Here is a 15011-nt window from a genome sequence, read left to right on the forward strand (position 1 = left end):
TCAAAAAGTTTTTTTAGGCATTCACAAATGTTCGATATGTGCCCCTTTAGTGATTCGGCAGACATCAAGCAGATAATCAAGTTCCTCCCACACTCGGCGCAGCATGTCCCCATCAATGAATTCGAAAGCATCGTTGATGCGAACTCGCAGTTCTGGCACGTTTCTTGGTAGAGGAGGTTTAAACACTGAATCTTTCACATAACCACACAGAAAGAAATCGCATGGGGTTAAGTCGGGAGAGCGTGGAGGCCATGACATGAATTGCTGATCATGATCTCCACCACGACCGATCCATCGGTTTTCCAATCTCCTGTTTAAGAAATGCCGAACATCATGATGGAAGTGCGGTGGAGCACCATCCTGTTGAAAGATGAAGTCGGCGCTGTCGGTCTCCAGTTGTGGCATGAGCCAATTTTCCAGCATGTCCAGATACACGTGTCCTGTAACGTTTTTTTCGCAGAAGAAAAAGGGGCCGTAAACTTTAAACCGTGAGATTGCACAAAACACGTAAACTTTTGGTGAATTGCGAATTTGCTGCACGATTGCGTGAGGATTCTCTACCGCCCAGATTCGCACATTGTGTCTGTTCACTTCACCATTAAGAAAAAATGTTGCTTCATCACTGAAAACAAGTTTCGCACTGAACGCATCCTGTTCCGTGAGCTGTTGCAACCGCGCCGAAAATTCAAAGCGTTTGACTTTGTCATCAGGTGTCAGGGCCTGTATCAATTGTAAACGGCTGTGGTACGTTTAGCTCCCTGCTTGCTTTATTCGGCGACTTCCGCGGGCTACGCGTGAAACTTACCCGCACGCGTTCAACCGTTTCTTCGCTCACTGCAGGCCGACCCGTTGATTTCCCCATTGAGAGGCATCCAGAGGCTTTAAACTGCGCATACCATCGCCGAATGGAGTTAGCAGTTGGTGGATCTTTGTTGAACTTCGTCCTGAAGTGTCGTTGCACTGTTATGACTGACTGATGTGAGCGCATTTCAAGCACGACATACGCTTTCTCGGCTCCTGTCGCCATTTTGTCTCACTGCGCTCTCGAGCGCTCTGGCGGCAGAAACCTGAAGTGCGGCTTCAGCCGAACAAAACTTTATGAGTTTTTCTACGTATCTGTAGCGTGTCGTGACCATATGTCAATGAATGGAGCTACAGTGAATTTATGAAATCGCTTCAATCATTTGTAATAGCCCTGTATCTATCCAACTGCTTGCAGCTCTGCACCTCCAGAACAGCCTAACTATCACTCTGTCTCAGTCTCTACAGCTGCTTGTCTATCCACGTGCTTCCATCTCCATATCTCTGGTACCCCTATCTATCCACCTACTTGCATCTCTACATCTCCAATACATCCTAGCTGTCCATCTCTTTCCGTCTCTAATACCTCCTAAGGATACACCTGCTTCCATGTCTACATCTCCAATACTCCCTATCTTTCCACGTGCTTCCACCTCTGCATCTTCAGTACCCCCTCTCTGTACACCTACTTCCACCTCAACACCTATACGAATGTGGGGAGGCTGTTCTTTCAGACATGTCCATAAGAACACACACCATGTGGAATCCACAGCTGTTGTTCAGGTGGGAGAAAGGAAAGCAAGGGGAAGGAACCACTGAAATCAGCTCCTTTGGGACTTCATAGGGAATCAGCGGCGACGAGTGAAAATGTGTGCCAGACCAGGATTCGAACCTTGGATCTCCTGCGTACTAGGTAGCCAGACACATATCCCAAAGAACAGCTCTACACTTTCACATAATTGACTTGCCGTATGAGCAATGACTGCACCATCTTCAGTGCACATGCACAACTGTGTCCGCCCTTCTGTGGGAATCTCTAAGTAGCGAGTAAGGAGAACATCGATGGGGACTGTGGATAAGTAGCACTAGGTGGGAATGTGCGTCAGCAATGTGGTCTTCGCAATTGCGATAAACACTGTGCCAAGGTGGCGAAGTGGCTAACGCAATTGACTAGTAAGGAGGAGATTACACTTTCGAAACCTGTTTCGTCACATATTTTCTCTCATTGTTGTTGACCCCACATAAAGTCCTGACACAGCTGACATTAATGGTTTCTTTCCTTTCTTTTCCTTCCCACCCACCTCCATCTTCAATATACATACCATCTACATCTCCAGTAGCCCTTGCCCATACACCTGCTTCCACCTATACATGTCCAGTACCCTCTATCCATCCACCTCCTTCCACCTCTACATGTGAAGTACTCCCTATCTATCAACCTGCTTCCATCCTTACATCTCCAGTACCCTCTATCTGTCCACCTGCTCTCACCTTTACATCTCCAACGCTCTCTATCTATATTACTAAACGGCGAAAACAATCACAAGATCAAGCTGCATATTGGCTGTCTAGAAGCTTCCAGGGGCCACAAAAATTATATTTTCAGTATTTCATGTGTTATTTGACTAATATATATATATATATATATATATATATATATATATATATATATATATATATATTCTTATTATTCACGTTTGGGCCCTACTGGACCACGCGAAGTACAATCACGGGGCATTCAGTTATTTTCTTTTAGACTTTCTCTCTGCCCAAATTGTTTTCATTCTCTCGGAATGAGCTCTTTTCCTTTCATCAGACCATGTGGTTCCAGTTTTCTTTGGTTTTTCAGCTTGACCAACTACCCAGTCATGAATTTTTTGCCTAAATAATTTTCTGTCTTGAATTTCATCTTGTTTTATATCTGCCTCTTTCATGTCCTCTTTTATAGCAGCAATCCATTTTATTGTCTCAAATTTAGCTTTATTTCGATTTTCGTAGAATTCCACTACTTGTTTAGTTAGTCTGGTAGCATCCATTCTTTTAATATGCCCATAAAATTTTAATCTGCGTTTTTTCGTATCCGAATATATGCTGGTGTATTGTTGAATTTCACTATTTGCTCTTAGCCTGTATGTTCCTTCTTCAGTATATTTTGGACCTAGAATTTTTCTGATTACTTTTCTTTCTCTTTTTTGGATTTCTTGAATGTCCTTTTTTCTGTTTAAAATTAGCGTTTCAGCCCCATAAAGGCACTCTGGTTTTATGACCGTGTTGTAATGTCTCAATTTAGAGTACCTCGAGAGACATTTTTTGTAAGTCTAAAAGCTGTCTCCATCTTTTGACAACGAATTTCATTTCCAATTTTTTCTAGACCAGTCTCTGAGATTGTCTCACCTAAATATTTGAATTGCGAAACTCTTTTGATTTTTCCATACTTAGTTTCCAAAAGTTTGGGTGCCAGTTTGTTGCTAGTCATATACTGTGTTTTTTTCAAATGAGATTTGGAGACCTACTCTTTCTGCTGTTTCTTTAAGAATTTCTATTTGTTTCTGAGCAATTTGGATGTCCTGCGTTAGAATAACCAAGTCGTTTGCAAAGGCCAAACAGTCTATTCGAAAATTTGTTCGTCCTAATTTCACTGGTTGGTCAATTTTGAACTCCAATTTTCGTTCGCGCCACTCTTGTATTACTTTTTCTAGAACGCAGTTAAATAGCAACGGAGTGAGTCCATCACCTTGCCTCACGCCTGTTTTTATTTCAAAGGATTCTGAAATTTCTCCTCTGAACTTTACTTTTGATTTTGTACCAGTTAGCGTGTCTCTGATAATTGCCGTGGTTTTAGGATCCAGGCCTTGTTCTTTCACAATTTGGAAAAGAGATTCACGATCCACTGAGTCATAAGCCTTTCTAAAATCTACAAAGGTACAAACTAGTTTTTTATTGTAAATTTTTTGATGTCTGAGAATTAGTTTGAGGACTAAAATCTGTTCTGGGCAAGATCTATTTGGCCTGAAACCTGCTTGATATTCGCCAATTTTCCATTCAAGTTGTTGTTGTGCTCGGTTCAGAAGACATTGAGAGAGGATTTTGTATGTGACTGGAAGAAGAGAAATTCCTCTGTAATTATTAACATCAGTTTTGTCTCCCTTCTTATGAAGTGGGTGAATCAAGGCGGTTTTCCATTCATCAGGAATTCTTTCAGTTTGCCAAATGTTTTGCATGATTGAAGTAATTTCTTTAACGGTTTTTGGACCAGCTGCCTTTAAAAGTTCTGCAACAATTCCATCTTCACCAGATGCTTTGTTGTTTTTCAACCTATGAATTTCTTTAATGATTTCCTCTTCATTTGGTGCAAGTGAAACTGGATTGCATTGTTGGGGAATTTTTGGTGGAAATCTTTCTGTGGGCTCGGGGCAATTTAGAAGATTCTTAAAATATTTAGAAAGTTCTTTGCAATTTTCTTGGTTGTTAAGAGCCAACTGTCCATTTTCCTTCTTGAAGCAAAGATTCTGGGGTTGGTACCCCTTTATTTTGGTTTTAAAAGTTTTATAAAAATTTCTGGTATTGTATTTCTGAAAATCTTCTTCAATTTCTAAGAGTTGACTATTCTCATATTGTCTTTTTGTTTGTCTAATTAGTTTTGAAGTGTCTTTTCTAGTTGTCAGGAATGTATCATATGTGTCTTCTGTCTTGTTGCTATTCCATGCTTTAAATGTCTCTTGTCTGGCTTTGATTGCATGATCACAGTTTTCATTCCACCAAGCATGTTTCTTGTGTTTTCGTAAAGGAATTTGATCTTGAGCTGTTTTGATAATCTTGTGTTTGACTTGTTCCCAATTTTGTGCACTTGTTTTGTCAAATTCGTCTGCTAATAATGATGGTTGGATTTTACTGGTGTCAAATTTGGGGATTAATGGTGTCCTTTTGTTGAAATTTTGGGGTTTTAGCTTTAGTTTCACACAGGTTAAGTAATGGTCTGAGTCAATATTGGCGCCTTTACGAACTTGAACATTTAAAATTTCTTTGTGACATGGATACGAGATTGCAATATGGTCAATTTGGAATTCACCTATGTCCTTGTTAGGTGATCGCCATGTCTTTTGTTTTGAAGGTTTTTTCTTAAAATGACTTGACATAATTTTGTGATTGAAATTTCTGCAAAATTCTACCAGCTTCTTTCCATTTTGATTGGTCCATTTATGTGCAGGGAATTCACCGACCGTTTTTCTAAATTTTCTCTCTTTCCCTAACTGTGCATTAAAATCACCCATTAAAATCTTTACATAATTTTGAAGAATTTTGGAGACTGTATTCTCTAACACTTCCCATGACTTATTTACTTTTTCTGGATTTGTTTTATTCTCCTGGTTGATAGGCATGTGTGCGTTAATTAAACAGTACATTTTATTTGCACATTTCATGGAAATTGTCATTAGTCTGTTGTTTACTGGATTTACTTCGATTACGGAGCCAAGAATGTCTTGCGAAATTGCGAATGCAACACCCAGATGCGGAGTGTTTTTAAGAATTCTTTTGTCTGTTTTACTTTTAAACAATCGGTAGTTTCCAAAATCCATGGTATTCTCATCAGGCAACCTTGTTTCTTGCAGGGCTAAAATTTTGATATGTTGTTCTTTTAGTGTGTCTCCTAATTTATAGAGTTTTCCTGGTGTCAAGAGAGAGTTAATATTGATAGTTACAAAAAATGTTTCGACCTTGGGCATGAGTCGGTCAAAAGACTTCGATTTCCTCTGGTTTGGGATATAGCGTTTCAGCCTAGTCTCCCCAGAATCCGATAGACTAGTTGCGCCACTGATGGCGGAGGATTTGTTACCACCTGGGGTAATTTTGTAATTACTAAAACGCTCCATGATAGTACTTAGAATCAAAGGGTTGAGCTCAGAAAAGCTCAGTGGTTAAGACTGGAGTGGTTAGTTCCAGAATTTGTATTACGGCCGCACCTCTGGTGAACAGACGCCGACCACAGTGCCGCTTGTTACAAGTCAGACGCAAGGTGGATTTATTGTATTATGTGCCTCTTCCGCTAGTTCCACCGTACCGAGATTCGTTCTCTCCGCCTTCACTACCGTTGAGGTCTTCGCTGTAACCCTAGCAAAGGGGCCCTGACAGAGTACTATCACCCGGGCCAGGTGAACTCTGGTTTTTTAAACGAGGTTGTTACTCCTCCCCCTCCTCCTTCCTCGTCACTTGCATAATGAGGCCCCGGGCTTGGGACCGATACAGCGGAGTATATATATATATATATATATATATATATATATATATATATATATAATTCTGTCACGATCTACTCAATAAGAGGGATAATTTTCTCTTTAAGCTTTAACACAATAAGATAAGTATTACCGATAGAAACAGTGTATGTGGGCTGTAATGGCCATAAGTGCAGATATTTTTATATGTGGTACCTTGATATGTACGCACATCATTGTATTGGTTGTTTTTTTTTCTCTGTGTGAAATAGCCTTCCAACAGACACATCATATAATTTACTACCTGATGGTCGGCCGGGGTGACCGAGCGGTTCTAGGCGCTACAGTCTGGAACCGCGCGGTCGCTACGGTCACGAATAAAAATATCTGCAGTTATACCTATTATTCCCTGTATATCTCCAGGCAGTGTAACTCACGGTACACATATTACCCATACTACATTTTTCCACTATTTCAGACTGAGAGCACTTAGCGACTTCTAACGAACTTTACAGAAAATTTCAAACCTTTTCAAAAGTTTCTGCCCGTGACATCCACCACAAAATTATGAAACGGAAAGAATATCGCTCTTCATATATTAAAAGTTCAGCATCAGGCATGACGTTTTATATTATTGCATGTTTATTACTGACTCTATTCATAAAACATTTTACAGACTGTACATAAACAACTGTATGTACTTGCAGGGTTATATCGTTTTGTGATACATACTTCAGGACATATGAAGCCATAAACATTGAGATGTGTGAAATAAGGTTTTGACTTTTTTGTAAGTCTGTGGTTCAATATTCCAGAAACTAATAAAGCTAACATGATTACAACTTTGCGACGTGAACCGTAAATGTTTCACATGCTCAACGTCAAGTATTTAACACATCAGCTAATTTGTAAAGTAACTAGTCTACTGAATCTGTTTTATATATGAGAGATCGGATCTTTGAAGACTCGAGACGGTTGAGGTGTTGCTAGTATCCACTATAATCTGTTTCACATAACCTAAATTTTGTCTGTTCCTGTAATTAGAGCACACAACATAAAAAATTAATATTTCACCGCCCCCCCCCCAGGAGACATCACTGTAATACCGCAAAACACAGCCTGTATACTCGATAATGACATCAGTACAGGGGACAAGAGAGACGACAAGTTTCATCACGTGTACCATATCCGGGACTAAGGCAACCCGTTCATAATTAAATCCTTCAGTTGTAGCAAATTGCAGGGATCGCACTGTTCCACATATTGGGATTTAGGGATCGTGATGTATGACCGAACGAGCGAACGGCGAGCACTGCTGTGCTGTTGCCGCGTGGGGTAGCCGCGAGGTCTGGGGGCCCCTTGCCACGGTTCGCGCGGCTCCCCCCGTCGGAGGTTCGAGTCCTCTCTCGGGCTTGGGTGTGTGTGTGTTGTCCTTAGCGTAAGTTAGTTTAAGTTAGATTACGTAGTGCGTAAGCTTAGGGAGCGATGACCTCAGCAGTTTGGTCCCACAGGAACTAACCACAAATTTCCAATTTTTTTGCGCCGTTGCAGGAGAAGGCGGCCAAGCTGTCGGACTGCCGGTGCGACGGTAGCGAGGGCTACGACTGCGAGCGCGTGCGGGTCAACATGAACCGCCTGTGCTTCCCCGCCAGCGCGGAGCCGCCCCCGCGGGAGCCGGCCGAGCCGCCCCCGCTGCTGCCGCCCACCGCCGCCGCCGCTGCCGCCCCCGGCGCCGCCCCGCTGCCCGCCGCCGCCTGGCTCGCGGCCCTGCTGTGCTGGAGGCTGCTGCCCCTCGCCACCTGACACAGGTACCCACTGCCACACACACTGCCGCTCTCCTTGGGTCGCGAGCCCCAACATCGACGTGCTACGTGCACAGAGCATAGAACTAAATAGAGTGACCTTCGGGCGCACGAGAGGTGTCAGGCTCCCCACTGGGGGGAGCTTGATATATATATATATATATATATATATATATATATATATATATATATTATTGGTTAAAAACAGTCTTGGTGGCAATTTTAGTTTTTTTACTTTTCAACGACGCGCTTCGCCTTATTTAGGCATCTTCAGGTTATCTTTATGCTTATTCCTGAGCCCCCATCTTACTGTTACTCGCTCCTGTCAACGGGAACGCGTTATGCAGAACTTGGTTGCTCTCGCGTCCATCTAGAAAAGATAACCTGAAGATGCCTAAATAAGGCGAAACGCGTCGTTGAAAAGTAAAAAAACCAAAATAGCAACCAAGACTGTTTTTAACCAATACTGTTACACATTCGTTTCCTGTATGCCACATATGGATTGGAAGAATTTATTTTCTCTCTCTCTCTCTCTCTCTCTCTCTCTCTCTCTCTATATATATATATATATATATATATATATATATATATATATATACTCCTGGAAATGGAAAATAGAACACATTGACACCGGTGTGTCAGACCCACCATACTCGCTCCGGACACTGCGAGAGGGCTGTACAAGCAATGATCACACGCACGGCACAGCGGACACACCAGGAACCGCGGTGTTGGCCGTCGAATGACGCTAGCTGCGCAGCATTTGTGCACCGCCGCCGTCAGTGTCAGCCAGTTTGCCGTGGCATACGGAGCTCCATCGCAGTCTTTAACACTGGTAGCATGCCGCGACAGCGTGGACGTCAACCGTATGTGCAGTTGACGGACTTTGAGCGAGGGCGTATAGTGGGCATGCGGGAGGCCGGGTGGACGTACCGCCGAATTGCTCAACACGTGGGGCGTGAGGTCTCCTCAGTACATCGATGTTGTCGCCAGTGGTCGGCGGAAGGTCCACGTGCCCGTCGACCTGGGACCGGACCGCAGCGACGCACGGATGCACGCCTAGACCGTAGGATCCTACGCAGTGCCGTAGGGGACCGCACCGCCACTTCCCAGCAAATTAGGGACACTGTTGCTCCTGGGGTATCGGCGAGGACCATTCGCAACCGTCTCCATGAAGCTGGGCTACGGTCCCGCACACCGTTAGGCCGTCTTCCGCTCACGCCCCAACATCGTGCAGCCCGCCTCCAGTGGTGTCGCGATAGGCGTGAATGGAGGGACGAATGGAGACGTGTCGTCTTCAGCGATGAGAGTCACTTCTGCCTTGGTGCCAATGATGGTCGTATGCGTGTTTGGCGCCGTGCAGGTGAGCGCCACAATCAGGACTGCATACGACCGAGGCACACAGGGCCAACACCCGGAATCATGGTGTGGGGAGCGATCTCCTACACTGGCCGTACACCACTGGTGATCGTCGAGGGGACACTGAATAGTGCACGGTACATCCAAACCGTCATCGAACCCATCGTTCTACCATTCCTAGACCGGCAAGGGAACTTGCTGTTCCAACAGGACAATGCACGTCCGCATGTATCCCGTGCCACCCAACGTGCTCTAGAAGGTGTAAGTCAAGTACCCTGGCCAGCAAGATCTCCGGATGTGTCCCCCATTGAGCATGTTTGGGACTGGATGAAGCGTCGTCTCACGCGGTCTGCACGTCCAGCACGAACGCCGACATTGTGCATGCTCTGTTGCTTGTGTCTATGTGCCTGTGGTTCTGTCAGTGTGATCATGTGATGTATCTGACCGCAGGAATGTGTCAATAAAGTTTCCCCTTCCTGGGACAATGAATTCACGGTGTTCTTATTTCAATTTCCAGGAGTGTATATATATATATATATATATATATATATATATATATATATATATATATATATATATACAGCGTATAAAATACATATATATACAAACTTTGTGCGTGCTCTCCGCTATGTAGCTCTTCTCATTCGATTCTGAGGAAACTATACGGTAAAAAAATCATTTTTCCACATCTTGTAGCGACACATCGGAGCTTCAAAATGAACTTGTTTTCTTTTCTTCATTGCCCATAGCTACTGTGATACTTCAATGTAAAGTATGATGTTTTGAAATATGTTTAGTAATCCATCAAGGAAGGTGGGGACTGCAGCCGAACACGAAGTATTTGAATAACGATAACGAAACCAGCGGCTGTATTTGAATCTGCATCATTTATTCTTTTTAACACATGCGATAAGGTGCGATACCAAATGGTGTCATCTTCAGGCCGCAGGCGTAAGTCGCCATCCACATTCGTTCTCATGTGCAATTAAAAGAATCGTATGCAGCGGGGCAATATTAACTGCATTCCGTTCCTTCCACGCTGGTCTTGTTATTGCCACAGAAGGTACGGAATCCAGGTAATTTTGTCCAGCTGATACGATTCTAATGTTGTGGATGGCAGGTTACGCTTGGGCCCTGAAGATGGTAGCATGTGTTAAGATGAATAAACGAGGTAGATTCAAATACAGCCGGAGGTTTTGTTATCATTGTTCAAGTATTTTGAAATGTAGTCGCTGGACAGTTTACGTTTGGTGTGTTTTATGCCGCATGTTACAGCGTATGAAATATAGCAAACGTACCGAAGTTGTTTTTAACTTTGGAAGCAGAGCCTTATCTTTTCAGTTGCTGAGAAATACGTGAGGCGTATTGCAGATTGTCCGTGACGGGTCTGCCACTTACGCGCCATACGTGCGGCTATTGCCGCCTGCTGTGTGCAGTGTGGAGCTGCCTCGTATTTCTCTTCTTCGAATGCTGCCGATAGAAATCGAAGCTGAAAAGAAAGAAAAACGAAATGAAATGAAAAGACACTGGCAATAATCAGCTCATGACGCTGACTGTATGGTTTTAGCATTCCGTACCTCAGTCGGTAAAAAATAGAAACGTAATACGATCATTTTGTCGGCCATCAGTCTATCTCTCTAAATATTAACACTCCTTTTTCTCAGAAAAGGGCAGACGTATCAAGTTGAAAGTGTGTCACGTACCGGAGTCTACGGTCACCTCACGTCCCAAAAAAAGTAAGCTTCTACGTCGACGCAGGCAAACGACACAGCCATTTACGTCACATATTTTGATATCTTTCCAGTATCGATGTGGGTAACAGGCAAAAATCGTTGAAATTCTCGAATGCCCAGATGGGTGAACTATCTGTACACATAATTATGTTTCTGCTGAACCTTCAACGCGCGAATCTTACTAGCATTAATCCAGATTTTCTTCAGTCTGTGCTACCTGGTCTCAGGAAGGAATGTTACCTGCATTATTTTGTTCATAACGTTATGTTTATTGTTGAATTTATTCGATCATTTATCCAACTAACTTGAAAACTAACTAAAATGAAAACTAAGACATTTAAAGCAGACCTGACAAAAAGGTGAGGTGAGGCAGTGAGTAAACAGGTAGACACAGACAAAAAAAAAACCGCGAGACTGGTGCTGCGCAGCGCACCCCAAAGGCTGGGGGTCGGAGCGTACGCCCTACGGTCCTACGCCTCAGTAAAGCCCCTCTACTTACTTCTATGCTCTGTGGCTACGTGGAGAGCTTCTGACGTCAGAGCTTGTGAAATGCACCTTGTGGGGTATTTCCTAACCAGCAGAGGACTCTCAAGTATGTCAGATACCGTATCTGATGAAGTGTATCTGGACATCTCCATGTAATGCGGAATTGACCGATAGATGTCACCAGAGGCGCTCTCGCCACTATGAAAGCAGTCTCTGTCAGTAAGGATGCAGTAACAGCAGAACAGGTCTTTCACGAGGGCCCCAGTGACTAATCTTTCAATGTTGCCTGACTAACAAATCCATTAGGGACATTTCAACTCTTCTGAACCTGAGGAGCCGACTGTTGGTGATGTGAGTGTCGAGCTGAAACGCGAAGGAACAACCGGAGATAAACCAAGACCAGCCGGACCTTACGTACTGACGGACAGCGATCATCGAGCATTCTTGAAAAGTACTCGCCTGAACCCCGTGGAACACCATTAAGATGACCTCGCCCCAGACTCCAGCGTCAAGCATCCCTACCCAACGTAAAGTCCCGAGTGACTGGAAAAAAGCGCAGGTGACGCCTGTATATAAGAAGGGTAGAAGGACGGATCCTCAAAATTACAGACCGATATCCTTAACATCGGTTTGTTGCAGGATTCTCGAACATATTCTCAGTTCGAATATAATGAATTTCCTTGAGACAGAGAAGTTGCTGTCCACGCATCAGCACGTCTTTAGAAAGCATCGCTCCTGCGAAACGCAACTCGCCCTTTTTCACATGATATCTTGCGAACCATGGATGAAGGGTATCAGACGGATGCCGTATTCCTTGACTTCCGGAAAGCGTTTGACTCTGTGCCCCACTGCAGACTCCTAACTAAGGTACAGCATATGGGATTGGTTCCCTAATATGTGAGTGGCTCGAAGACTTCTTAAGTAATAGGACCCAGTACGTTGTCCTCGATGGTGAGTGTTCATCGGAGGTGAGGGTATCATCTGGAGTGCCCCAGGGAAGTGTGGTAGGTCCGCTGTGGTTTTCTATCTACATAAATGATCTTTTGGATAGGGTGGGTAGCAATGTGCGGCTGTTTGCTGATGATGCTGTGGTGTACGGGAAGGTATCGTCGTTGAGTGACTGTAGGAGGATACAAGATGATTTGGACAGGATTTGTGATTGGTCTAAAGAATGGCAGCTAACTCTAAATATAGATAAATGTAAATTAATGCAGATGAATAGGTAAAGGAATCCCGTAATGTTTGAATACTCCATTAGTAGTGTAGCGCTTGACACAGTCACGTCGATTAAATATTTGTGGGTAACATTGCACAGCGACATGAAGTGGGACAAGCATGTAATGGCAGTTGTCGGGAAGGCGGATAGTCGTTTTCGGTTCATTGGTAGGATTTTGGGAAGATGTGGTTCATCTGTAAAGGAGACCGCATATAAAACGCTAATACGACCTATTCTTGAGTACTGCTCTAGCGTTTGGGATCCCTATCAGGACGGATTTAGGGAGGACATAGAAGCAATTCAGAGGCGGGCTGCTAGATTTGTTACTGGTAGGTTTGATCATCACGCGAGTGTTACGAAAATGCTTCACGGCCTCGGGTGGGAGTCCCTGGAGAAAAGGAGGCGTTCTTTTCGTGAATCGCTACTGAGAAATTTAGAGAACCAGCATTTGAGGCTGACTGCAGTACAATTTTACTGCCGCCAACTTATATTTCGCGGGAAGACCACAAAGATAAGATAAGAGAGATTAGGGCTCGTACAGAGGCATATAGGCAGTCATTTTTCACTCGTTCTGTTTGCGAGTGGAACAGGGAGAGAAGATGCTAGTTGTGGTACGAGGTACCCTCCGCCGCGCACCGTATGGTGGATTTGCGGAGTATGTATGTAGAAGTAGATGTACCTTCTCCGATTCCGGCTCTTGAGGAAGAATGGGGTGCCATTCCTCCACAGACATTCAGAAGCGTCTTCGAAAGTGTACTCGGCAGAGTTCAAGGCGTCATAAAGGCGAAGGGTGAATATACTCAGTATTGCAGCCCACCAGCAGGTGTACGGATGATAGTGTACTATGAACGCATTTTCCGAAGTAAACCAATGAAATGGTGAAAACGCTACCTACGTCACGTGCAGGTCGCTTCTCGTTTCATTACGGACACAGCATCACGGTTGCCTCGACACAGAGAACAGTTGCGTGTTTCGATTAGCGTCAACAGTACAGGTTATTATCGTAATCGTTGTAGCACGGGGGATCAGTCTCGTGTGAGAAGCTACTTTACGCTTGTGCTTTTCGACAACTCGTGTGTAATGTACAGTTAGCACGCGTCGCCTGCGACCGCCAATTGCCGTTGCGCCGTGCCGTGGTCGTATATGTTACTTTCCCCGTACGTACCATATGGACAAGCCGGAACGTTTTACACTGTTCAGCACCATGGTGGGTACCACGTCATCGCGTTAAGCGTTGAGTGCCACGTTCCGTATGAAGGTGATTTTATTCCGTCTTCACACGGAACGTGTTTCTCAAAGTGCGGCACGTCGAACGAGACTGGTGGACGTTTAGAAACGAACTGGTACATCACACGAAACGTATTCCTCAATGTGGTTTACGATCGCAGCCCTCTCCACCGGCAAATGTCGGCTATATCTGGCGCGCTAATCATGCAGTTTAGCAAAATCGACGCGCTTAAAATGCGAGAGAATCAGGCAGTGACGTAAATAGAAATACACTCCTGGAAATTGAAATAAGAACACCGTGAATTCTTTGTCGCAGGAAGGGGAAACTTTATTGACACATTCCTGGGGTCAGATACATCACATGATCACACTGACAGAACCACAGGCACATAGACACAGGCAACAGAGCATGCACAATGTCGGCACTAGTACAGTGTATATCCACCTTTCGCAGCAATGCAGGCTGCTATTCTCCCATGGAGACGATCATAGAGATGCTGGATGTAGCCCTGTGGAACGGCTTGCCATGCCATTTCCACCTGGCGCCTCAGTTGGACCAGCGTTCGTGCTGGACGTGCAGACCGCGTGAGACGACGCTTCATCCAGTCCCAAACATGCTCAATGGGGGACACATCCGGAGATCTTGCTGGCCAGGGTACTTGACTTACACCCTCTAGAGCACGTTGGGTGGCACGGGATACATGCGGACGTGCATTGTCCTGTTGGAACAGCAAGTTCCCTTGCCGGTCTAGGAATGGTAGAACGATGGGTTCGATGACGGTTTGGATGTACCGTGCACTATTCAGTGTCCCCTCGACGATCACCAGTGGTGTACGGCCAGTGTAGGAGATCGCTCCCCACACCATGATGCCGGGTGTTGGCCCTGTGTGCCTCGGTCGTATGCAGTCCTGATTGTGGCGCTCACCTGAACGGCGCCAAACACGCATACGACCATCATTGGCACCAAGGCAGAAGCGACTCTCATCGCTGAAGACGACACGTCTCCATTCGTCCCTCCATTCACGCCTGTCGCGACACCACTGGAGGCGGGCTGCACGATGTTGGGGCGTGAGCGGAAGACGGCCTAACGGTGTGCGGGACCGTAGCCCAGCTTCATGGAGACGGTTGCGAATGGTCCTCGCCGATACCCCAGGAGCAACAGTGTCCCTAATTT

The 15011-nt window shown here is 44.8% G+C and overlaps 1 protein-coding gene across 1 annotated transcript in view; it reads left to right on the plus strand.

Annotated features, from left to right (window-relative positions):
* The window catches only part of LOC126484399 (growth arrest-specific protein 1-like), a 256134-nt gene that overhangs the window by 227524 nt on the left and 13599 nt on the right, over window positions 1-15011 (plus strand). The window contains exon 5 of the mRNA XM_050107900.1: window positions 7566-7822. Within this exon, the coding sequence (XP_049963857.1) occupies window positions 7566-7817 (252 nt within the window). The 3' untranslated portion in view covers window positions 7818-7822. The remainder of the gene's footprint in view (window positions 1-7565; window positions 7823-15011) is intronic.

Source organism: Schistocerca serialis, chromosome 6, assembly GCF_023864345.2.
Source record: "Schistocerca serialis cubense isolate TAMUIC-IGC-003099 chromosome 6, iqSchSeri2.2, whole genome shotgun sequence".
NCBI classification, from domain to species: Eukaryota; Metazoa; Arthropoda; class Insecta; order Orthoptera; family Acrididae; genus Schistocerca; species Schistocerca serialis.